This window comes from Pleurodeles waltl, chromosome 4_1 (genome assembly GCF_031143425.1).
Source record: "Pleurodeles waltl isolate 20211129_DDA chromosome 4_1, aPleWal1.hap1.20221129, whole genome shotgun sequence".
In the NCBI taxonomy this organism is placed as follows: Eukaryota; Metazoa; Chordata; class Amphibia; order Caudata; family Salamandridae; genus Pleurodeles; species Pleurodeles waltl.
The window spans coordinates 709,500,328-709,525,776 of record NC_090442.1 but is presented as its reverse complement, the minus strand read 5'-3'; the positions used below and the strand labels follow the sequence as shown (position 1 = coordinate 709,525,776).

Genomic DNA, 25,449 nt, shown 5'->3' with positions numbered 1-25,449 from the left:
TTTGCTTCTTACTAAAGTCCTGTCTCCATCACCAAAGTAAATTGAATTGCTGCCCATGCTCTCTAGCAGCATAGGTCAGGGAGTAAGGATGTTTTTATGCTAAGAGTAGGAAACAAATACAAAGTTTAGGATCCTGAATAATTAAAAAACAAAGTACCAGATGACTCGTTAATAGTGTCTACAGCTTGAAAGTGATTCAGCGCACCTTGATCCAGGGGTGAACTAACAGATGGCCAAAGGTTGGAAGCAGTGGGTTATAAGATGGAAATAGTAAAGGCCACATAATGGTGTATTTACAAATCGCGCAACCTGCTCAGCTGACATGGCTACCAAAGGCAGGATGAGCTCATGAACGTCATGCAACACTGAAACAATTCAGGAATAGGGAAAACATGGCCATTCAGGCGTAAAAGGCGACTGGTAATACATGTCTAAAAATCCACCATGCTTTCTCGTGACATGGCTAGCTGACAGCTGTGCTCTTGCACCATCCTAAAGAGACATGCTTGGCCCAGTTTCTCATGTGTTTGGTAGAGACTTCTAGCTGCAGATTCCTTACCTTAGAATTACCCCAGTAGTCTGACTGGATCTGGAACTTTTTCATTAGCAGTACCTTGGTGCACCAGTAGGTGGCATTGTTTTGCTCCGCATGGCATCATCTGCTTTGTTTGCACCAGCAATAATGTGCGCTGTGCCTATACAGGCGCCAACCCAGCATGCTTCTTCTAGTGCAGATCTGATGAGAGCCACCCCCAGTCATTTTTTTTTTTTTTGCAGGCCTTTTTTCGACTTTTTTGTCAAAGTTTTCTTTGAGCTCTTCGCCTGGTGTGGCAGGATGTCAACTAAGAAGGCTGGCTTCAGGTCTTGCTGTGCCTGTCACCTACCCGCACCTTGCTTGCCTCTGGTGCCTTGAGCGTGACCACGATGTGAAACCCTGTGTCGATTGATGCTCCATGCACTCCAGGGCCTGGAGGAGAGTGCTTCCTCAAGCTCCTTGCTACTCGGTGTGTGTCACCACAAGGGGCTTGAACCCGGTCGAGAAGAAGGTCCCGGGATCGGTTGTGGAGCCCAAGATCTTCATCGCACTCAGTCATCTTTGTAAGTCCCACAAGAAAAAGAAAAGTAAGAAGTCAAAGAGGTCTTTGACTTCTCCACATACGGCGAAGTCATCTGACAAGGCGAGCAAGAGTTATCATTTGAGGCCTGGTGCTGCGGTTAAGCTTGCACTTGGACCGGCTCTGCACATCCCCGAGTTTCTGGGACCCAGAAAGACGCCTGCCAAAATTTGTGAGTTCTAGGAGGCCACGCACCTTAAATGCGTGACCCGTTCCCACTTGTGCACCTTTGAGCCCCGTAGGTTCAGGATGGGCCCCACTGGTTCTCTGCTGTCAGCTCTGACTCCAGTTGGGACCCTTGGATCCACGGATGGATATGGAACTGTGCCGGTCATACCACTGCTCCTGGTGCCCTCCGGCGCTGCCCTGACCCTCTTGTCTCCGACTTCGACACAGAGCAGGTGGGGCATTGTCCAGTGCCACCTCCAGCGCCAAACGGATCAGTGCCTTCACGACCACTGCCCATGCCCTATTCTTATGGGCTGGGACTTGGGGAGGCTTGGGATGGGTTGCTGGACCCTGAAGAATACCAACCACTAGACCCTAACATGGACTGTTGTGACGACTTGGCAGATGCCAGTGGACTGGCACCTTTCCAGATACTGGCTTGGTCTCTCCTCCTACCGTGGCTTTGGAGGAAGGGACCTCTTTTGCTATGGTGGTGAGGAGGGTGCCGAGGTCCTGGACCTTAGCCTACCTTCAGTGACTGTTAAAACAAACTTCTTGACAGAGGTGCTTCAGCCAAGTGTGATCCCCTCAGAACTGCTTCTCCCATTTAATGAAGCCCTTACTTATGTCCAGCTTTGGACTTGGTCCAAAACCTGCACAGGGCTCCTATGAACAGGAATGGTTACCCGCCACCACCGCCCTTCCCCAAGGGACCCCAGTTTCCCCACGCCAAACCCTACCCTGGAGAGCTTGGTGGTCCTAGCCTCCCTCCCATGTAAATCCTGATGCATTGCCAACAACAACACCAGATAGGGAATCGAAGAGGTTGGATACTTTAGGAAAAAAATGTTTTTCTTCTACAAGCTTGGCACTGCGGTCCATGAACACTTTGTGCCTTTTGGGCTCTTACTCCCATACACTAGGGGATTCGATTGTGTAGGTTTGTATAGCCCATGGTCCCAGGGGAGGCATGGGCCATACTTTCCCAAGCTATTACAGTTGGGAGAGATGCAGGCAAGTTGACGATCCGATGTGGGCTGGACATGACTAACTCACTGCGGAGGGTGGTTTCTTTGTCTGTGGCCTTACTGTGCCACACCAGGTTGAGAACAACTGGCTTTTCCGGGGGTGTCCAAGCATCGCTTATTGACATGCCCTTTGATGACCCCCATCTCTTTTGAGATAAGGTGAGCTCAGTGCTGGAGCGCTTTAAGGATAGCAGGGCTACAGCCAGGGGCTTGGGTCTTTCCATGGCTTCTCGCCAATGCCAGTTCACCTTTCTTTCCTTGCGTGGCCACGGAAGGGGCTTCCAGCTGCATCTTTTCGTGCCCAGCCACCATGGAGTGTAAGCTTCCCAGCCTCTCCATGGCCGAGGACTGTCCGAAGAGGCTACTCCCTTCCCTCCACTCATGCCATTCACTTGTGGCAGGCTGATGGAGGACCATTTCTCTTTTCTCCACCAGGAAGGAAGCCATAGAGAGGGTGCTGAAGCCAGACGTAGAACGTGGTTGTTACTCCTGCCACTTTCTGGTGCCCAAGAAGGATGGAGGTCCTTGTCCTATCCGAGAACAGGCTTCTGGAAGAGATGGAGTTCAGAGGCCTCTGATATCTGGTAGAATTTGGACTATCAACCTTCCTAGAGCTCTGAGTGATCCGCCTGGCATTAAAAGACTTTCTACCCTCTATCAAGGGAAGGATGGTGCAGGTGTTCCATGGACAACACCACCGTCATGTGGTACTGCAATAGAGGATGGTTGGGTTGTGGACCCTTTGTCTAGGGGACAGGCGTCTCTGGACATGCCTGGAACATCAGGGCATATCCCTGGTTGTTCAACATCTGGCGGGCTCTCTGAACGCCAGGGTGGATGAATTTAGCTGAAGGTGACTAGTGGATGATGAATGTCATCTCCATCTGCAGGTGTAGTGCAAGGTCTCTTTCAGCAGTGGAGAGGCTCAGCTAGTTCTGATAGCCACTGCCAAGAACACGCAATGTCAGCAGTTCTATGCTGTAAGGAAATGCCTCCTTGGCATGGTTACCACCTGACTTTTTGCCTTTGCTGATGCTAAGTTTTGATTGAAAGTGTGCTGGGACCCTGCTAACCAGGTCCCAGCACCAGTGTTCTTTCCATAAATTGTACCTTTGCTTCCACAATTGGCACAGCCCTGGCACTCAAATAAGTCCCTTGTAACTCGTACCCCTGGTACCAAGGGCCCTGATGCCAGGTGAGGTCTCGAAGGGCTGCAGCATGTCTTATGCCACCCTGGGGACCCCTCACTCAGCACAGGCACACTGCCTCACAGCTTGTGTGTGCTGGTGGGGAGAAAATGACTAAGTTGACATGGCACTCCCCTCAGGAGCTCTTGGCAGCGTTTGCTAGAGACAACCCCTCTGAAGATACCCTTACAGAGGGGGAAGCTAGTGATGTGGAGGAAAATGTCCCCCCTCCACTCCTAGTTAGGGAGACCAGGGTTCCTCCAACCCTGACTCCACAAGTGATAGTCAGAGATGTTGCTTCTCCCACAGGGGAGTCCAACAGCTCTGGAAGCATTGAGGGCAGCCTCAATGAAGATGATCTCCTGTTAGCCAGGATGGCCAAAAGATTGGCTTTGGAGAGACAGCTCCTAGCCATAGAAAGGGAAAGACAAGAGATGGGTTTAGCTCCCATCAATGGTGGCAGCAACTTAAATAGGGTCAGAGATACTACTGACATGCTAAAAATCCCCAAAGGGATTGTAACAAAATATGAAGATGGTGATGACATCACCAAATGGTTCACAGCTTTTGAGAGGGCTTGTGCAACCAGAAAAGTAAACAGATCTCACTGGGGAGCTCTCCTTTGGGAAATGTTCACTGGAACATGTAGGGATAGACTCCTCACACTCTCTGGTAAAGATGAAGAATCTTATGACCTCATGAAGGCTACCCTGATTGAGGGCTTTGGATTCTCAACTGAGGAGTACAGGATTAGGTTCAGGGGGGCTCAAAAATCCTCGAGCCAGACCTGGGTTGATTTTGTTGACTTCTCAGTCAAAACACTGGATGGTTGGATTAATGACAGTTGTGTAAATGATTATGATGGGCTTTACAATCTGTTTATGAAAGAACACCTTTTAAGTAATTGTTTCAATGATAAACTGCATCAGCATCTGGTAGACCTAGGTCCAAGTTCTCCCCAAGAATTGGGAAAGAAGGCAGACCACTGGGTCAAGACTAGGGTGACCAAGACTTCCACAGGGGGTGACCAAAAGAAAGGGGTCACAAAGACTCCCCAGGGGAAGAGTGTTGAGACATCCAAGGGTAAAAGTAAAGAGTCTTCTACAGGGCCCCAAAAACCTGCTCAGGAGGGAGGGTCCAAAGCCTCTTCACAATCCTCATTTGGGTACAAGGGTAAAATCTTTGATCCCAAAAAGGCCTGGTGTCGTAGCTGTAATCAGCAGGGACACCAAACTGGAGACAAGGCCTGTCCCAAGAAAGGTTCCACTTCTACTACTACTCCAGTTAGCACTGGAAGAGCCAGTCTCCAGGTGGGATCAGCAGTGTGCCCAGAGCAAATCAGGGTCCACACTGAAGCTACATTAGTTTCTGAGGGTGGGGTGGACTTAGCCACACTAGCTGCCTGGCACCCTAATATGCAAAAATACAGGCAGCAACTCTTGATTAATGGGACTAGTGTAGAAGCCCTGAGGGATACAGGTGCCAGTGTCACAACGGTGACAGAGAAACTGGTTTCCCCTGGACAATACCTGACTGGACAAACTTATCCAGTCACCAATGCTGACAATCAGACTAAAATACATCCAAGGGCTATGGTAACTTTAGAATGGGGAGGTATCACTGGCCTGAAACAGGTGGTAGTCTCCTCTGCTAACCCAGTGGACTGTTTGCTTGGAAACGACCTGGAGTCCTCAGCATGGGCTGAGGTATAACTCAAAACCCATGCAGCCATGCTGGGTATCCCTGAACTGGTGGGTCTCAAGACAAGGGCACAGTGCAAGGCTCAGGGTGAAAAAGAGCTGTTGGAGCCTGGAATAATGGCCCAACCCTCCAAGAGAAAGGGAAAGAAGACTGGGGAACCAGCTTCAACACAGCAAAAGAAAAAGAACCTCTCTTCCCAGGAAGAATTTCTGCCCTTTGAGGGAACTGAGCCCATGGAGTTGGAACCTTAGCAGGTGGAACTCTTAGGCCCAGGGGGACCCACAAGGGAACAGCTGTGTAAGGGGCAAGAAACCTGTCCCTCTCTTGAAGGCCTTAGGCAGCAAGCTGCTGAGGAAACAAAAGGAAAAGTCAGTGGATCACTGACCTGTCCTATTGGGACAATGGACTCCTTTACACTGAGGCAAGAGATCCCAAACCTGATGCTGGAATTGGGAGTCATTGAGCACCCTGACAGTACCTTAGCCCATGATATTCCACTTGCTGGGCCTTTGGGACAAACCAAGACTTGGGAGAGGTTAGTCAACCATTTCTATTGGCCCAACATGTCCCAGAAAGAAAAGGAGTTTTGTGCCTCCTGTGCCACCTGTCAAGCCATTGGTAAGACAGGTGGCCATCCAAAGCCCCCCCTCATTCCACTTCCAGTGGTGGGTGTCCCCTTTGAAAGAGTGGGAGTGGACATAGTGGGTCCACTTGAACCTCCCACAGCCTCAGGGAATCAGTATATCCTAGTAGTAGTGGATCATGCTACTAGGTACCCTGAAGCAATACCCCTTAGGTCCACTACTGCCCCTGCAGTAGCCAAAGCACTCATTGGTATCTTTACCAGAGTGGGATTTCCTAAGGAGGTGGTTTCTGACAGAGGTATCAACTTCATGTTAGCATACCTTAAACACATGTGGAATGAGTGTGGGGTGACTTACAAATTCACCACACCATACCATCCACAAACCAATGGTCTTGTGGAAAGATTCAACAAGACATTGAAGGGCATGATCATGGGGCTCCCTGAAAAGCTCAAAAGGAGATGGGATGTCCTCTTGCCATGTCTGCTTTTCACCTACAGAGAGGTGCCTCAGAAGGGAGTAGGGTTTTCCCCCTTTGAACTTCTGTTTGGCCATCCTATAAGAGGACCACTAGCTCTTGTGAAATAAGGCTGGGAGAGACCTCTTCATGACCTCTTCATGAGCCTGAACAAGATATAGTGGACTATGTACCAGGCCTACGTTCCAGGATGGCAGAGTACATGGAAAAGGCAAGTAAAAACCTTGAGGCCAGCCAACAACTCCAGAAGATGTGGTATGACCAAAAGGCTGCTATGGTTGAGTTTCAGCCACAGCAGAAAGTCTGGGTTCTGGAGCCTTTGGCTCCCAAGGCACTTCAGGACAGATGGAGTGGCCCTTACCCAGTGCTAGAGAGAAAGAGTCAGGTCACCTACCTGGTAGACCTAGGCACTAGCAGGACCCCAAAAAGGTGATCCATGTGAACCGCCTCGAACTCTTTCATAACAGGGCAGATGCAAACATGTTAATGGTTACAGATGAGGACCAGGAAGCTGACAGTGAACCGCTCCCTGATCTCCTCTCCACTGACCCTAAAGATGGCTCAGTAGATGGAGTGGCCTACTCAGACACCCTCTCTGGCCAGCAGCAAGCTGACTGTAGGAAAGTCCTACAACAGTTTGCTGAGCTCTTTTCCCTAACCCCTGGTCAGACACACCTGTGTACCCATGATGTGGACACAGGAGACAGCATGCCTGTCAAAAACAAACTCTTTAGACAGTCTGACCAAGTTAAGGAAAGCATCAAAGTGGAAGTCCTCAAGATGCTGGAATTGGAAGTCATTGAGCACCCTGACAGTCCCTGGGCTAGCCCAGTGGTCTTAGTCTCCAAACCTCACACCAAAAATGGCAAGAAAGAGATGAGTTTTTTTGTGGACTACAGAGGACTTAATTCTGTTACAAAGACAGATGCCCATCCCATTCCAAGGGCATATGAGTTAATTGATTAATTGGGTGCTGCCAAATACTTGAGTATCTTTGACTTGACAGCAGGGTACTGGTAAATAAACATGGCACCAGGAGCAAATGAAAAAAACGCATTCTCTGTACCTGATGGGCACTATCAGTATATTGTGATGCCCTTTGGCTTATATAATGCCCCTGCCACCTTCCAAAGGTTGGTGAATCAAGTCCTTGCTGGCTTGGAGTTCTTTAGTGCAGCTTATCTTGATGATATTGCTGTCTTTAGCTCCAGCTGGCAGGATCACCTGGTCCACCTGAAGAAGGTTTTGCAGGCCCTGCAAGCAGCAGGCCCCTCTATCAAGGCACCCAAATGTCAGATAGGGCAGGGTACTGTGGTTTACTTCAGACACCTTGTAGATGGAGGCCAAGTTCAGCCACTCCAACCCAAGATCCAGACTATTCTGGACTGGGTAGCTCCAAAAACCCAGACTTGATTGGGTACTAAAGGAGGTTTGTGAAGGGATATGTATCCATAGTGACACCCCCTCACAGAACCTACCTCTAAGAAAATGCCCAAGAAGGTAAACTGGACTGTAGAATGCCAACAGGCCTTTGACACCCTGAAGCAAGCTATGTGCACAGCACCAGTTCTCAAAGCTCCAGATTACTCCAAGCAGTTCATTGTGCAGACTGATGCCTCTGAACATGGGATAGGGGTGGTTCTGTCCCAAACAAATGATGATGGCCTTGACCAGCCTGTTGCTTTCATTAGCAGGAGGTTACTCCCCAGGGAGCAGCGTTGGAGTGCCATTGAGAGGGAGGCCTTTGCTGTGGTCTGGTCCCTGAAGAAGCTGAGACGATACCTCTTTGGTACTCACTTTGTAGTTCAGACTGACCACAGACCTCTCAGATGGCTAATGCAAATGAAAGGTGAAAATCCTAAACTGTTGAGGTGGTTCATATCCCTACAGGGAATGGACTTTATAGTGGAACACAGACCTGGGACTGCCCATGCCAATGCAGATGGCATTTCCAGGTTCTTCCACTTAGAAAATGAAGACTCTCTTGGGAAAGGTTAGTCTCCTCCTCTTTGGTTTGGGAGGGGTTGGGGGGGGGGGTGTAAGGAAATGCCTCCTTGGCATGGTTACCCCCTGACTTTTTGCCTTTGCTGATGCCAAGTTATGATTTTAAAGTATGCTGGGACCCTGCTAACCAGGCCCCAGCCCCAGTGTTCTTTGCCTAAACTGTACCTTTGTCTCCACAATTGGCACAACCCTGGCACCCAGGTAAGTCCCTTGTAACTGGTACCCCTGGTACCAAGGGCCCTGATGCCAGGGAAGGTCTCTAAGGGCTGCAGCATGTCTTATACTACCCTAGGGACCCCTCACTCAGCACATACACACTTCTTGTCAGCTTGTCTGTGCTGGTGGGGAGAAAATGACTAAGTTGACATGGCACTCCCCTCAGAGTGCCATGCCAACCTCACACTGCCTGTGGCATAGGTAAGTCACCCCTCTAGCAGGCCTTACAGCCCTAAGGCAGGGTGCACTATACCACAAGTGAGGGCATAAGTGCATGAGCACTATGCCCCTACAGTATCTAAGCAAAACCTTAGATATTGTAAGTGCAGGGTAGCCATAAGAGTATATGGTCTGGCAGTCTGTCAAACACGAACTCCACAGCACCATAATGGCTACACTGAAAACTGGGAAGTTTGGTATCAAACTTGTCAGCACAATAAATGCACACTGATGCCAGTGTGCACTTTATTGTAAAATACACCCAGAGGGCATCTTAGAGATGCCCCCTAAAAACATACCCGACTTCCAGTGTGGGCTGACAAGTTTTGCCAGCCTGTCACACTCCAGACATGTTGCTAGCCACATGGGGAGAGTGCCTTTGTCACTCTGTGGCCAGGAACAAAGCCTGTACCAGGTGGAGGTGCTTCTCACCTCCCCCTGCAGGAACTGTAACACCTGGCAGTGAGCATCAAAGGCTCACCCCCTTTGTTATAGTGCCACAGGGCATCCCAGCTAGTGGAGATACCCGCCCCTCCGGCCACTGCCCCCACTTTTGGCGGCAAGCCTGGAGGAGATAATGAGGAAAACAAGGAGGAGTCACTCCCCAGTCAGGACAGCCCCTAAGGTGTCCCGAGCTGAGGTGACTCTTACTTTTAGAAATCCTCCATCTTGCAGATGGAAGATTCCCCCAATAGGATTAGGGATGTGCCCCCCTCCCCACAGGGAGGAGGCACAAAGAGGGTGTAGCCACCCTCAGGGCCAGTAGCCACTGGCTACTGCCCTCTCAGACCTAAACACCCCCCTAAATTCAGTATTTAGGGGCTCCGAGAACCGCGGAAGATAGATTCCTGCAACCTAAAGAAGAAGAAGGACTGCTGACCTGAAGCCCCGCAGTGAAGACGGAGACGACAACTGATTTGGCCCCAGCCCCACCGGCCTGTCTCCCTACTTCGAAGAAAACTGCAACAGCGACGCATCCAACAGGGTCCAGCGACCTCTGAATCCTCAGAGGACTACCCTGCATCTAAAGGACCAAGAAGCTCCCGAGAACAGCGGCCCTGTTCAAGAAACTGCAACTTTCTGCAACAAAGAAGCAACTTTTAAAGACCACACGTTTCCCGCCGGAAGCGTGAGGCTTTGCACTCTGCACCCGACGCCCCTAGCTCGACCTGTGGAAAACTAACACTACAGGGAGGACTCCCCGGCGACTGCGAGCTTGTGAGTAGCCAGAGTTGACCCCCCTGAACCCCCACAGTGACGCCTGCAGAGGAAATCCAGAGGCTTCCCCTGACCACGACTTACCTGTGAACTTACCATTTACTTACCTCCCCAGGAACTGTTGATTATTGCACTGTGTCCACTTTTAAAATAGCTTATTGCCATTTTTGTGAAAACTGTACATGCTATTGTGATTATTCAAAGTTCCTAGAATACCTGAGTGAAATACCTTTCATTTGAAGTATTACTTGTAAATCTTGAACCTGTGGTTCTTAAAATAAAGAAAGAAAGATATTTTTCAATATAAAAACCTATTGGCCTGGAGTAAGTCTTTGAGTGTGTGTTCCTCATTTATTGCCTGGGTGTGTACAACAAATGCTTAACACTACCCTCTGATAAGCCTACTGCTCGACCACACTACCACTAAATAGAGCATTAGAATTATCTCTTTTTGCCACTATACCTCTAAGGGAAACCCTTGGACTCTCTGCACACTATTTCTTACTTTGAAATAGTATATAGAGAGCCAACTTCCTACACTTGTGGTTCCGGACTAGGCTCAGAGAGTTTGGTATCCCAAGCTGTTGAGCATGGCCATTGATCCTCCGATCAGGCTTTCCCTTCGGACGGATCTTCTATCGCAGAAGCCAAGGAGGGTTCTCCACCTGAACCTTTCAATGCTTAGCCTTCATGCATGGATTTTGAGTTTGGCAGTTGACAGCTTTCGACCTTCCGTCTGAAGTCTGCAGTAGTATCTTGGCAGCCAGGCGTTCCTCCACCGAGTCGGTATATGCCTGCTGCAAGTTTGTGGCATGGTGTGCAGCGAAGCAGGTTCACCTGCTTTCTGCTCCCCTCTCTCATATTCTTCTCTTTATCCTATCTCTTGCCCATGAGAGTTCTGCTTTCTGCACATCAACTGGTTATCTTCGTTCCATCTCAGCCTTTCTATGATTGCCAGAGCAACCATCAATCTTCAAATCCCCCCTTTGTAAATCGGTTCTTGAAAAGGATGCAAGACGTTTCCACCTTCCCTCTTCATTATGCCTCATTGGGTCTTTAATCTTGTCCTAAGATTTCTGTTGTGCTCTCCCTTTGAGCCATTGCACAACTGTCAGGCTCCTTACAATGAAGGCTGCCTTCCTGGTGGCAATAAGATCTGCCCGGAAGGTCAGTGAACTTCATGCATTGACATCCAATCCTCCATACCTGAACATCTACTCAGACAAGCTGGTTCTTCGCCTTAGAGCTTCTTTTCTGATGAAAGTGGTCACTCCCTTTCATGTAGGTCTGTCCATCACCATGCCTGCTTTTTACGCTCCACCACATCCCTCCAAGGAAGAGGAGCAACTTTACCATCTGGACCCAAAAAGAGCTTTGTCTTTCTACCTTGAGCGCACAAGAGAGTGTCCGAGTGGATAACCATTTTTCCGTGGGGCATGTCGGAATAGGGAAAGGCTGTGCAGATACAGATCATCTCCTGATGAATTGTGCTCTGCATTAAGATCTGCTATGCATTGGCCATGAAGCAACCCTGAGGGTTCATGTGCTCATTCCACCAGAGCCAAACAGTGACCACTGCGTTAGGACATTGAGTTACGGGCCTGGACATCTGCCAGGAAGCAACGTGAGCCTCTTTGCACATGTTCACAAAACACTATTGCCTGGACAGTCAGATCCGTTGGGGTGGGCACTTTGCCTCTTTGGTCCCGTGCTCCCCCTTGGCCTTACCAGCGCCCCTCGGGTGTTCACAAAAGTGATTGCGGTGGTTGCAGCTCATCTGCGCAGGATAGGGGTATCAGTCTTCCCCTACCTCGACGAGTGGAGTTGAAAGGGGACTTGCCCCAGAAAGTCGTCTCCCACCTTCAGACTACGGGGAACCTCCTGCACACGCTGGGGTTCACTATAAACATGCCGAAGTCACACCTTACTCCTCTCAGACGCTCCCCTTCATCGGAGCTGTTCTGGACACAGTGCAGATTCAGGCTTATCCTCCTGACAAGCGAGTCCAAGATATTCAGGCTATGATTACGATCTTTCGGCCTCGGTCTTGGGTTTTGGTGAGACTGACTCTGAGGCTGCTGGGCCTCATGGCCTCCTTCATCCTGCTAGTGACACATGCCAGGTGGCATATGCGGTCTCTGTAGTGGGACTTGAAGTTCCAGTGGGCGCAGCATCGGGAATCTCTCCAACATGGTCTAGATCTCGGAGGGGACTGCGAAAGACCTGCAGTGGTGGCTTTCGAATCCGCATTGGGTCCACGGCAGATCCCTCTACCTTCCCCAACTAGATCTATCTATATTGACAGATGCGTCACTTCTGGGGTGGGGTGGCCACATGGGAGAGGTGGAGATCAGAGGCCTCTGGTCTCAGGCGGAGTCAATCTTCTCGAGCTCCGGGCAATCAGGCTTGCGTTGAAAGTAAGTCTTCCCTCTCTCAAAGGGAAAGTAGTGCAAGTGTTCACAGACAAAACTACCGCCATGTGGTACTGCAACAAACATGGTGGAGTAGGGTCCTGGACCCTTTGTCAGGAGGCACTACGCCTTTGGACATGGCTGGAACATCATGGCATTATCCTGGTGGTTCAATATCTGGCGGGTTCTCTCAATGCCAGAGCGGATGAACTCAGCCGTCGATGCACAGCCAATCACAAATGGAGTCTCCATCTGGAGGTGGTGTAAGGTCTCTTCCAGCAGTGGGGAGAGCCTTGGTTAGATGGAGAACGCACATTGTCAGCTGTGTTGCGTGTTGGAGTTTCCAAGGCAGCACTCACTCTGAGACGCTTTTCGTCTTGAGTGGAACTCTGTCCTCCTTTAGGCCTATAGCACTTCTGCCCAGAGTCCTCAAGAAGATCAGGAACAACCGGGCCCAAGTCATCTTGGTGGCTCCGGACTGGGCACGGAGAGTCTGGTATCAAGAGCTATTGAGCATGTCCATTGATCCTCCACTCAGACTGCCTCTTCGGGCGGATCTTCTGTCGCTGCACCAGGGGACGATTCTTCACCCAAACCTGTCCAACCTCCGCCTTCATGCGTGGAGGTTGAGCAGCGATAGTTGATGACTTTTGATCTTCCACCCGAAGTCTGCGATGTTATTTTGGCAGCCAGACGTCCCTCCACCAAAACTTTATATGCCTGTTGTTGGATTAAATTTGTGGCATGGTGCACCAACAAATCTGTTGATCCCCTCTCTGCCCCTCTGTCTGAGGTTCTTTTGTTCCTTCTTTCTTTGGCCCAACAGGGCTGTGCTTTAGGCACCCTTAAAGGGTATCCATCTGCCATTTCGGCCTTCCTTAGGTTAACTGATCACCCCTCACTTTTTAAATCTCCTATTGTGAGTAGATTCCTAAAAGGCCTCACCCATTTATTTCTCCCCACTCCATTTATCATGCCTCAGTGGGACCTCAACCTTGTCCTTACTTATTTAATGTGTACTCCTTTTGAGCCGATGCACAGTTGTGCCTTGCGGCTCCTCACCTTCAAAACTGTCTTTCTTGTTGCCATCACCTCTGCTCCCAGGGTGAGTGAGCTTCAAGCCCTTTCGTCCAAGCCTCCATACTTGTCTGTGTACCTGACAAAGTGGTGTTGCGCGCTAAGGCTTTCTTCCTTCCAAAGGTGGTTATGCCTTTTCATGTAGGCCAGTCCATCACCCTGCCTTCTTTCTACGCACCCCCACATCCTTCTCGTGAGGAAGAGAGACTCCACTGTCTGGGCCCAAAAAGAGGATTGGCGTTCTATCTAAATCGTACTAAAGATTTCCAGGTGGACGATCAACTCTTTGTCGGGTATGTGGGTGCGAAAAAAGGGAAGGTGGTGCAAAAACATACCATCTCTCGATGGGTACTTCTTTGCATCAAAATGTGCTACGCTTTGGCCAAGAAGCAACCCCCTGAGGGCTTGCGTGCTCATTCCACCAGAGCAACTGCTGCTTCTACTGCATTAGCACGCTGAGTTCCTGTCCTGGATATCTGCCGGGCAGCTACGTTGCCGTCCCTGCACACGTTTGCTAAACACTACTGCCTGGACAGTCAGGTCCGTCGGGAAGGCTACTTTGGTTGTTCGGTCCTGCAGGACTTCCTGGTATGACCTTAGTTCACAGCCCATGACCAAGGATGGCATTGCTTGGGTATCTATTCTAAGGTAAGGAATCCGCAACTTGAAGTCTCTATCAGATGTACAAGTTACATACCTTTGGTAATGAAGTATCTGGTAGAGACATATTATAGTTGCAGACTCCTTACCGACCAACCCATCCTCCCCACTTGGGAACTGATTTCTAGGGACAGGGATTCCCCCCTTCAGGTCCTTAGCTCTGGCGCACCAATCTCAGTGTTCTTAGCGGCTCTGCGCTTTGGCGTGGAAAGTCGTTAAAAGAAACTTACGTCACTGCGCGAAGGCTGCGTCTATGTACTAATCCCGACGTCATCACGGCGACTATGACGCCAACGACACCTGCGGAGTCGACCAACACCACCTACCGACGCGCAAGGGTATTGCTCGAAGAAAAATCTCCGGATCAAGTCTGACGCCTGGGAGAAATTCTAAGGCAAGGAATCTGCAAGTAGAATATGTCCCTACCAGATATTTTGTTACCAAAGGTAAGTAACTTGTACGTAAGTCAACAAAATCGTGAGGCTGTGTGTAGGAAGTTGGCTCTGTATATACTATCTCAAAGTAAGGGATAGTGTGCACAGAGTCCAAGGGTTCCCCTTAGAGGTAAGATAGTGGAAAAATTAGATAATTCTAATGCTCTACTTTGTGGTAGTGTGGTAGAGCAGTAGGCTTATCAGAGGGTAGTGTTAAGCATTTGTTGTACACACACAGGCAATAAATGAGAAACACACACTCAAAGACTCCAGGCCAATAGTTTTAATATAGAAAAATATATTTTCTTAATTTATTTTAGAACCACAAGATTGATGATTTGAAGTAAATACATGAAAGGCAAGGTACTCCACCCAGGTAAGTAAGGCACTTTGAATTAGAGCAGTAACATACACAGTTTTAGTTAAAATGGCAATAAGCTATTTTAAAAGTGGACACTGTGCAAAAATCAACAGTTCCTGGGGGAGGTAAGTATTGGTTAGTTTTTCAGGTAAGTAAGGCACTTACAAGTTCAGTTTCCTGGGCATAGGCAGTCCACCATTGGGGGTTCAATGCAACCCCAAAGTCACCACACCAGCAACAAAGGGAGGGTCAGGTGCAGAGGTCAAAGGAGGGCCCAAAACACATAGGCGCCTATGGAGAACAGGGGTGCTCTGGTTCCAGTCTGCCAACAGATATGTACCTGCTTCTTCGGAGGGCAGACCAGGGGGGTTTTGTAGAGCACTGGGGGGGGGACAACTAGGCACACAAAACACACCCTCAGCGGCACAGGGGTGGCCGGGAGCACTGTGCTTAGCAGGAGTCAGGTTTTTCTGTAGAAGTCAATGGAGGGACCCAGGGGTCACTCTTAGCGGTGCAGGCAGGGCACAGGGGGGCTTCTCGGGCCAGCCACCGACTGGGCTAGGCAGAGGGTCACCTGATGGTCACTCCTGCACTGGAGTTCGGTTCCTTTTGATCCTGGGGGCTGCGGGTGCAGTGCTTGGTCCAGGCGTCAGGTTCTCAGGTTCTTTGTTCCAGGCAGTTGCTGTCAGGGGGAGTCTTTGGATCCTCTCTGCCTGCGTCGCTGTGGGGACGCAGAGGGGTCGTCTCAGGTTACTCACGGAGTTGCAGTCGCCTGGGAGTCCTCTCTGCAGTGTTAGTTCTTTGGAGCTCAAGCGGGGGCGTCGGGTGCAGAGGGTGAAGTCTCACGCTTCCGGCGGGAAGAGTGAAGTCTTTAAAAGTTGTTTCAAAGTTGCATAAATGTTGCTGTTGTTGAACAGAGCCGCCGCTCACAGGAGTTTCTTGGTCCTTTGGTTCAGGGTAGTCCTCTGAGGCTTCATAGGTCGCTGGTCCCTGTCAGATGCGTCGCTGTGCAGGTTCTTTGAATCTGGAGACAAGCCGGTAGGACTCGGGCCAAGTCAATTGTCATCTCTGCAGGGCTTTCAGGTCAGCAGTCCTTCTTCTTCGTGTAGGTTGCCGGAATCTGATTTCCTGGGTTCTGGGTTGCCCCTAAATACTATATTTAGGGGTGTGTTTAGGTCAGGAGGGCAGTAGCCAAGTGGATACTGTCCTGGAGGGTGGCTACACCTTCTTTGTGCCTCCTCCCTGAGGGGAGGAGGGAACATCCCTAATCCTATTGGGGGAATCCCCCAATCTCAAGATGGAGGATTTCTAAAGGCAGGGGTCACCTCAGATCAGGATACCTTAGGGGCTGTCCTGACTGGGGGGTGACTCCTCCTTGTTTTTCTCATTATCTCCTCCAGCCTTGCCGCCAAAAGTGGGGGCAGTGGCCGGAGGGGCAGGCATCTCCACTAGCTGGGATGCCCTGGGGTACTGTAACAAAAGGCATGAGCCTGCAGGGGGAGGTGAGAAGCACCTCTACCCAGTACAGGCTTTGTTCCTGGCCACAGAGTGACACAAAGGCACTCTCCTCATGTGGCCAGAAACTCGTCTGGTTGGGCAGGCTGGCATAAACTGGTCAGCCTAGCACTAGGAGTCAGACTGGTATTCAGGGGCATCTCTAAGATGCCCTCTGGGTGCATTTTACAATAAATCCCACACTGGCATTTATTGTGCTGAGAAGTTTGATACCAAACTTCCCAGATTTCAATGTAGGCATTATGGAACTGTGAAGTTCGTGTTTGACAAACTCCCAGACCATATACTCTTTATGGCTACTCTGCACTTACAATGTCTAAGCTTTTGCTTAGACACTGTAGGGGCATAGTGCTCATGCACGTATGCCCTCATCTGTGGTATAGTGCATCCTGCCTTAGGGCTGTAAGGCCTGCTAGAGGGGTGACTTACCTATTCCACAGCCAGTATGAGGTGGGCATGGCACTCTGAGGGGAGTGCCATGTCGACTTAGTCATTTTCTCCCCACCAGCACACACAAGCTGTGAGGCAATGTGCCTGTGCTGGGTAAGGGATCCCCAGGGTGGCATAAGACATGCTGCAGCCCTTAGAGATCCTCCCTGGCATCAGGGCCCTTGTTACCAGGGGTACCATTTACAAGGGACTTACCTGTGTGCCAGGGCTGTGACTATTGTGGGAACAAAGGTACAGTTTAGGGAAAGAACACTGGTGCTGGGGCCTGGTTAGAAGGGTCCCAGCACACTTTCAATTATAACTGGCATCAACAAAAGTTGAATCAAAAGGCATCAAGTCAGGGGGTAACTATGCCATGGAGACATTTTCTTGCACTGTGTTAAACCACAAGTAGAATAATTAATGGAGGGGAGAGAGAAAAACAAAAAATTGAATGATAGATTGATGCAAGACAATAAAAGAATCACTGTGCAAGTCGGAGAATAGTGGAGACAATCCTATATTAGGAATTGATAGCAAACAGAACTAATACTACCTGAAGTGGATTGAAGAAGAACAAGAAAATGTTTAGAATAAATTGGACATGATTATTTTCTAGTATATTATAAGTGCAGATTTTCAAATTTAGGAGCAAATAGGTCAAACCAAGCCTCATGTTTTTAATGTGAAAACAACAGCAACGGTTTACCTGTTTTGTTAATATTCAAAAATGTGTATTAGGTGAGATTTGATGACAATAGAAGAACATTTGCACCAAAATCATGAACATTTGAGCAAGTAATTAAATATTTAACCTCCTATTTAAACTACACCATACTCCCATTGTGACAACTATTGAACTAATTAATATTTGAATAACCTCCAAATTTCTTGGGAGACTTAACATGCTAAAGGGTATTTAACAGAAAATATTAAATTTCCTAGCTAACGTAACAGAAAGTTTCTGTTCTATTAAGGACACAGAGACGAGGATTATGCTAATTTTTCCTTCCTTTATTACTTCTAGCAGTTTAAGGAATAAAGACGACCTTTCCTGTAGGAAAGTACCCTCTTTCTTGGCATGGTTACCCCCATTTTCTGCCTGTTGTCAGTGTGTTTGACTGTTTTCACTGGGATCTTGCTAAACAGGACCCCAGTGATTATGCTGTCTCCCTTCAAACTTGGTAACTAAGTTACTTACACCCCACATTTGGTATACTGGTGCCCCCATGTGAGTCCCTAGTATATGGTACCCACGGCATTGGTGTACCAGGGGATCCACATGGGCTGCAACATGTATTATGCCACTCATGGGGAGCCCTTTCAAAGTGTATCTGCAGGTCTGCCATTGCAGCCTGCATGAAAGGGTGCAGAGGCACCCTTTTCACCACAAGTCGCACTAAGTCACCCCTATGGCACACCCCTCCTAGCCCAGAGGGCAGGGTGCACGTACCTGTGTGTAAGGGTACCCCTGCACTAGCAGAGGTGCCCCATGAACGCCAGTTCCATTTTTCAGCACTTCGTGAGTGCGGGGACAACATTTTATGTGTGTACTGGATATGGATCACAACCTATGTCCATCTACATAATGGTAACTCCGAACCTAGGCACATTTGGTTTCAAACATGTCGGAATCATATCCCAATATTATTGCAGATATTGGAAATATGATTTCATGCACTCTGGGGGCTCCTTGGAGTACCCCCAGCATTGCTTCTACCAGCCTTCAGGGGTATTCCGGACAGGCCAAGCAGCTACCATCCCTCAGACAGGTTTCTGCCCTCTTGCTGCTCGAACAGCTCAATCCCAGGAAGGCAGAACAAAGGATTTCCTTTGCTTGGGGAGGGGTTGGGTAAACATCCTCTCCCCTTTTAAATAGGAGTTAATGGCTTGGGAGGGGTAGCCTCCCCAAGACACTGGTATGCTTTGAAGGGCACATTTGGTACCCTCTGTGCATAAAACAGTCTACTCCGATTCAGAGACCTCCAGTCCCTGCTCTGGCACCAAACTGGACAAGGAAAAGGGCAGTGACTACTCCCCTGTCCATGACCACTGCAGGGGTGGTGCCCAGAGCTCCTCTAGATGGTCCCTGGTTTCTGCCATCTTGAATCCCAGGTTGACAGGGACCTCTGGGAGCATCTGAGGGGCCAGCTCAGGCAGGTGACGTCAAAGCCCCCTGCTGATAGGTGGTCACCTGACTAGGTAACCAATTCTCCTTTGAGGGCTATTTAGGGTCTCTCTCTTGGGTGAGTCCTCAGATTCAGCTTGCAAGATTCCAGCAGGACCTTTCAGTCTCACATGTCGCTAGTCCAAGAGACCATCCTCAGGGCAATAATAGTCAATGGGAATTTTGGAGATGAACCCTCATGCATTTGAATACAGTTACAAAAGGTCTTTGACATAAATAAGATGAGAGGTACTGCCTGTACCTATGCATTAATCAAGTAACAGCTTTGGAAATGGACCAGTGTTAAGTACACAAAATTTAGAAAGGGGCAAACTGTTATTGGACTTGGTCTGACCACGAGTATCGTATTTAAGATGGTCCACGGTCTGCTTGATTGATTCAAGTTTTGCCCCTTATTAAGTAAACTGCAATATGGTCCTGTTTTTCCATCTCAAGGTTCAGGTGCAATTTGTAAACCACTCGGCCTATGCTTATAAGCTCAGGTAGAAAACAGATATGAGTAGACTTGAAGTGGTGTTAGTGTTAAGAATGCCATATGAAGGAGCTGTTCTCCTAAAACTCATATCTATCTATCTATCTATCTATCTATCTATCTATCTATCTATCTATCTATCTATCTATCTATCTATGCCATGCACAGTTCTTTCAGCAAAACTTTTACTGCAAATATTACATTGATATTATCAATGATGTTATCAAAGATGTCATGAGTGGCATAATTTGTGGGGTAATTAGTGCATGGCGAGCACACGAGTTATAGTTACCTTAGGGCATGAGCTATAGTTCCCTGAGGTAACTATAACTGGTGAATTTCTGTGGTTTCGTACATATAAAATGTGAGCTTAACTATAATGTCCCTGTAATCTTTGTTTTTTTTAAGTGAATTTCTATGTTTTAAAAAAAAAAATCTATTTCGTAACTATAACGTCCCTGTAACAATTGTTTTTTGTCAGTGAATTTCTATTTTTTTTTAAAAGTATTGTTATTTTAATTACTATACTTTACTCTAACCACCACCGTGCACGGCCTTTGGCTGTGCGTGAAGGTGGTTGGCCACAGAGCCTGACCTCCAGCAAGGCCCTGAGGCCAACCTCATATAAGCACCCAACCTTGCACAGCCTTCACCCATGCACAGGGGAGGTTGCCCGCAAGACCTGGCCTGCAGCAAGACCCTGCGGCCAACACCCCCTACCACCCCAGGCCATGCTGTGCACAGACCTTGGCTGTGCGCTGCAGGAGTTGGCCGCGGCTTCTCTGGGTGTGAGAATAGGTGTGAGAGGGTGTATCTGGGGGTGACTGTCAGATTGTCTGTCTCGGTGTGAAAGTACATACATTAGTGTTTTAGTGGGTGCGTGAGAGGGTGCGCGAGTCTGTTAGTGGGTGCATGAGGGTGTCAGTGGGTCTGTGAGTGGGTGCGTGAGTGTCAGTGGGACTTTGAGTGGGTGGGTCAGTGCCTGAGTGGGTGTGTAAGTGGGAGAAATTGATTAAAAAAGAGAAAGACAGTGAGAGGGAGAAAGAGAGTTTTTTAGGCTTTATTATCTCATATACTTAGAATGAGATATTTGGGTTTGATTTAAAATAAACCTTCACACTGAGCTATGGGGGTTCTTTTTTTTTACCATTGAGACCCCCTTCCTTTTTTTAAAGAATTTCCCCATGGGGTGGTGGTCCCCGGGGAAGCGGGGGACTGTGCACCCGCCCCCCCCCACCGCCTTTGCTCCACATACAGTGTTATCCTGGGGACTGGTGGTCCCCGGGGCAATGAGGGGTTGCACGGCCCCTGAAAATAAATTACATTTTGCCTTGGGGTGGTGATCCCTGGGGTGTTGGGTGACCACAGGCCCCCTCGCATTATATCATGTGAATGCCCCAGGGCGGCAGTGGGAGGAGGCACATCCCCCCCATACATCTTATAAAGGGTGTCCGTACCCTGGCACTTTTTCTTCGTTTTTACTTTTTTGGTGGGGTCTCGGCTTCAGATGAATCCCAAGATGGCTGACAACACTTCAATGGCTTCTGTTGTTGAATTGTTTTCCGCCAATCAGATCTCCGCACAAGATTGGGAGAGGTCGTGAATCCTTTGCTTCCCTAGATATACAAATGTGGACTTTCTTTAATTTGTCTAAAACTACTGAGCGGAATTACACCATAACAAAAAAAGGGGGCTTTCTGAACCAGGATCTACCTCCCTGACAAATTCGTGTAATTCCGTCCAGTAGTTTTTGTGCTATTGCTGTTCAAAATCCCAATGGAAAAATGAATGGGGACCCCCTTTTCTCAAACGTTCCAGGCAGCAGCTGACAGGACTGGCACATTTTTTTGGAAAGTTTTGTGAAGATTCGTCAAACAGTGGCAAAGATATAGGCAAGTAAAAAAATGCTTTTTATATAGAAACTAGGTCCTAACTTAAACTACCTAGTGGTGACCGCCACCCACTGGGTAATATGGATTTAGTACTCTCTCTCTATATCTATCTATCAATCTATCTATCTCTCTCTCTCTATATATATATATATATATACATATATATATATGTATATATATATATATGTATATATATATATATATATATACACACACACACAAATATGTGTGTATTCAAAGGTAATCAGGTAATACAAATTTGACTTAATCTCTTGAAAATGTTTATATTCTAGGGACCAAGATGCTTTGGACTCGATAGAATCCGCGACATTTGGATTCTTCTTCAACCTGAAGTAGAACGTATAAAAAGTGAGTAAGTGCCTCATTGATGTAAAGTTCTAAGCTGAGACGGCCAAAAACATTCTTTCCATGCTTGTAGTCATTAAAAACAGTCTGAATAAGATTAAGAGGATGTTAAGACACTGGGAAAACGTTGGATCAACCTAGGTTGTGCTGTGTAAAACCCTGACTCTCTGAGCACCAGTCTGATATCTGTGCACTTGAATGATGTTTTAAAACTTGATCTGGTTGATACTCACAGGGATGCTTGATTTAATCTCAGTCACTGGGAATCACTTAGGTCGCGTCCCAGTCCATCATTTTTTGCCCACTAGCCACCCCAGGTTAGACCCAGCTATATGCAAATCATTTTGGCCCTGCTCCTCATGGGAACAGTCCAGCCCGAACTCTCAGGCCAGGTCCTCCCTGAACCAGAACACAAGCAACCTAGGACCTGCTTCAGCCTAGTTAGGACTCTTTCGCCAGATATACCTTGGTTCCATTGGCAGTTCTGCAGGAGTGCTAAAGTAGTGTGTGCCTTGGTATAAAAGGCTGAGGTAGAGCACTGATCATTTCCTGCATGACACCTTTGTCCCGTTCTCATCTGGGGAGTGGAGGGCGAAGGGGAGGGGTACTCTACACTGTTTGCCCTGCCATAGGAGCTCCAACAGTAGTGTGTCCAGCTCCTGGAACACATCTCAGGGTAGTTCACCCTGCATGACATGTAAGCATCGTGGCAACACCACCATTTTTGTAAGTGCTATTTTTCCCATCAGTGATAGTTGTTAAGAATCCCAGAACCGGATGGAGGGTCTCAGGTCACCTGGTACCCACACCATATTATATTAATTGAACTGGTTCGCATGATGCATAATATGAATACCCATGTACTTTACCATATACACTATCCATGGTAAACCCAACTCGGGTAGGTGCTCCAGGGAGCAGTCCCACAGGCCAACCTAGCAGAAACAGGAGAGATTTTACCTAATTCATCCCGAGTTCTGGAACCTCCTAGAATTCATTCATTACCTTTAGCAATAGAGGGACTGATATGTCAGGTTGACCATGGTGTCACCCACATATAATGAAACTATATGCTCAGTATTACCTGCTTTATGCCCCAGCGACTGAGAATCTGTCAGAGTCTACAGGCTAATGGTTCTATCGCGGTGGTGAAAATCAAGAGGGATAATGGGCATCCCTGCCGGGTGCCGCACTGCAATGTTACAGATGCAAGATAAGTTATTATCTCCAGGGGTGGCGAAGCATTATATCAGACAGATGGGTGCTTAAGGTTTTCAAGGACTGCTTCACCCTCCCTTTCCTCTTAAGTCCTCTTCATCAAACAGCTGCACTGTGGTGACTGCCAGTGATGACACGTCCATCCACCAAATGAAGTTCAAAGCTTCTTGGATAAAGGTGGTATCAAGAGGTCACCAGGGCAAAGGACTGGATGTTACTTATTTTAGTTCCAGATGCTGTGGAAGGAGAGAGAACTTCGTCCTGTTGTAGTTTTTCGTCCTCTGAACAAGAAGGACTAGTTCAAAAAGATGCTTACCCTAGCTCAAGTTCTGTTTACCCTGGATTCAGGACACTGGAAAGGTGCAGTTGGATTTACAGGATTCATAGTTCCGCATCCCAATCCTGCAATTCCAGAGACGCTACCTGCAGTTCCAAGCGGAGCACTAGCACTTTCAGTTCTCTGTGCTCCAGTGGTGGTTGCAGCACATCTTCAGAGAATGGAAATATCAAGCTTTCCATACCTTGATCACTGGCTGCTCAAGGCAAGTTTGCCTGTCTGGACCACTTCCAGAAGACTATGACCCTCCTAGCATCTTTGGGGTTCACAACCAATGTGCTGAAGTCACACCTTACTTCTCTGCAGTGGCTCCCTTTCATCTGAGCCATTCTGTATACAATACAGTTTCGACCCTTCCCTCCACTTCAATGACCCCAGGACATGTGGGCTATGATCCTGATGTTTCAACATTTGACCCTGATCTCGGTGAGGACGGCTCTCAGATGTCTTTGTCTCCTGCATCCTGCTTGTGGACCACGCCAGGTGACACATGCATACTCTGCAGTGGGCAATTTGTTTGGCACAAACAGTCTTTCTCCTGTCGATTAAGAGGGAATGTGTGCAGGTCATCATGGACCACACCATCTCCATGTGGTACTGCAACAAGCAGGGTGGGTTGGGGTTGAAGATGCATTAAACTGAGAGAAGGTGAGGGGCATTTTCCACCAATGTGGAGAACCATGGCTCGATTGATTCAGACGCCACCAAAAACGTGCAGTGTCCAGACTTATACGTGCTAGAGTTTCTAAGGCAAATCTCCTTTGGAGATGCCTTTCACCTGGACTTGAACTTGTTACTCCTGTATGCCTTCCTGCCACTACCTCTCCTGCTCATAGTTTTGAAGATCAAGCTAACCGGCCCAAGTCATTTTAGCGGTCCTGAATTAAGCCAGGAGAGTGTGGTGCCCAGAACTTCTAGCTATGAGCGTCTTTTCTATGACCTGACTGCCACTTCAGAAGGAGCTTCTGTCATAGCAGCAGGCCAGAGTTCAGCATCTGACCCTGCACAACTTACACCTCCATGTGTGGAGATTGAACGGCTGCAGTTAACTGATTTTGACTTTCCTCCTGAAGTAGTGAATGTAAAAGTATCAGCAAGGCATCCATCCAGCAAAACAATCTATGCTGGGAAAGGTTTGTTTCTTTGCAGTTAAAACCTTCAAATGCCCAGGTGTCTGATGTGTTAATGTTTGCTCTTTCTAGCCCAGCAAGGATTTTCTGTATTTACTGTTAAAGGTTACTTGTTAACATTATCGGCTTTCCTATGTTTGTCTGATCAGCCATTGTTGTTTAAACACCTGTTGTGATTTGCTTCTATAAAAGTGATGATCCATTGTATGCTCAACAAAGAGTTCTTAATGGATAATCTGGTAGTTATATTTTTCTATTTCACTGTGTAAACCAGTTGTCCGTTGTTATGTTTCTATTTGTTATTTGGCAACCTAAGTGTGAAAAAAAACATTCACTATATGCTCAGGATATGCATGGTTTACATGGTACTAAATGTTTCTTGCTACTATATTTGTCTTATACTCTTTGTGCAAATATGCACTTGGCTTACATGCATTTAATGTTCTTCAAAATCTAATAAAAAAATCTTTAAAAAAGTAAATGAAAGGGCTGAGTCAAATGTACCCATCAAAACCATTTGTGATCTCACAGAGTCCTTAATTTGGTACTCACATTCTTGATGTGCCCTCAGTTTGAACCAGTGCAGTCCTGCTCTCTACGTTTCCAACCCCTTCCGATAGTGTTTCTCCTAGAAATAACATCAGCTTGTCCTATGAGTGAGCTAAAGGCACTATCTGTCCTTCAACTGTATATCACCTTCTTCCTGGACAAACTAGTACTCAGGACTAAGGTAATGTTTCTGCCCAAAGTTGTCATACCTTTCCACTTCTGCCAGTCTGTCATCCTTCTGGTGTGCTATGTTCCACCTCTCCCATCGAAAGGGGAACAGAAAGTCTTTCCTTTGAACCCAGAGATAGCCCTGAAACTATATTTGGCTTTAACCAAAGAATATCAGGTGGACAATCAACTAGGGGATTCGCAGGAGCACAGAAGGTTAAGGCTGTGCAAAAGAGAATAATTTCAAATTGGGTAGTCCTCTCCATAAAGATGTGCTCCGTACAGGCTAATAAGCAACCCCCTGAGCCAAGGCTGCCAACACCG

At 48.0% G+C, this 25,449-nt stretch overlaps 1 protein-coding gene across 2 annotated transcripts in view; it reads left to right on the top strand.

The window, feature by feature from the left end:
- Positions 1–25,449, top strand: part of FBH1 (F-box DNA helicase 1) — a 925,111-nt gene that overhangs the window by 591,920 nt on the left and 307,742 nt on the right. For both annotated transcript variants that reach the window (XM_069229276.1, XM_069229275.1), the window contains one exon: positions 21,651–21,726. In XM_069229276.1, the coding sequence (XP_069085377.1) occupies positions 21,651–21,726 (76 nt within the window). The remainder of the gene's footprint in view (positions 1–21,650; positions 21,727–25,449) is intronic.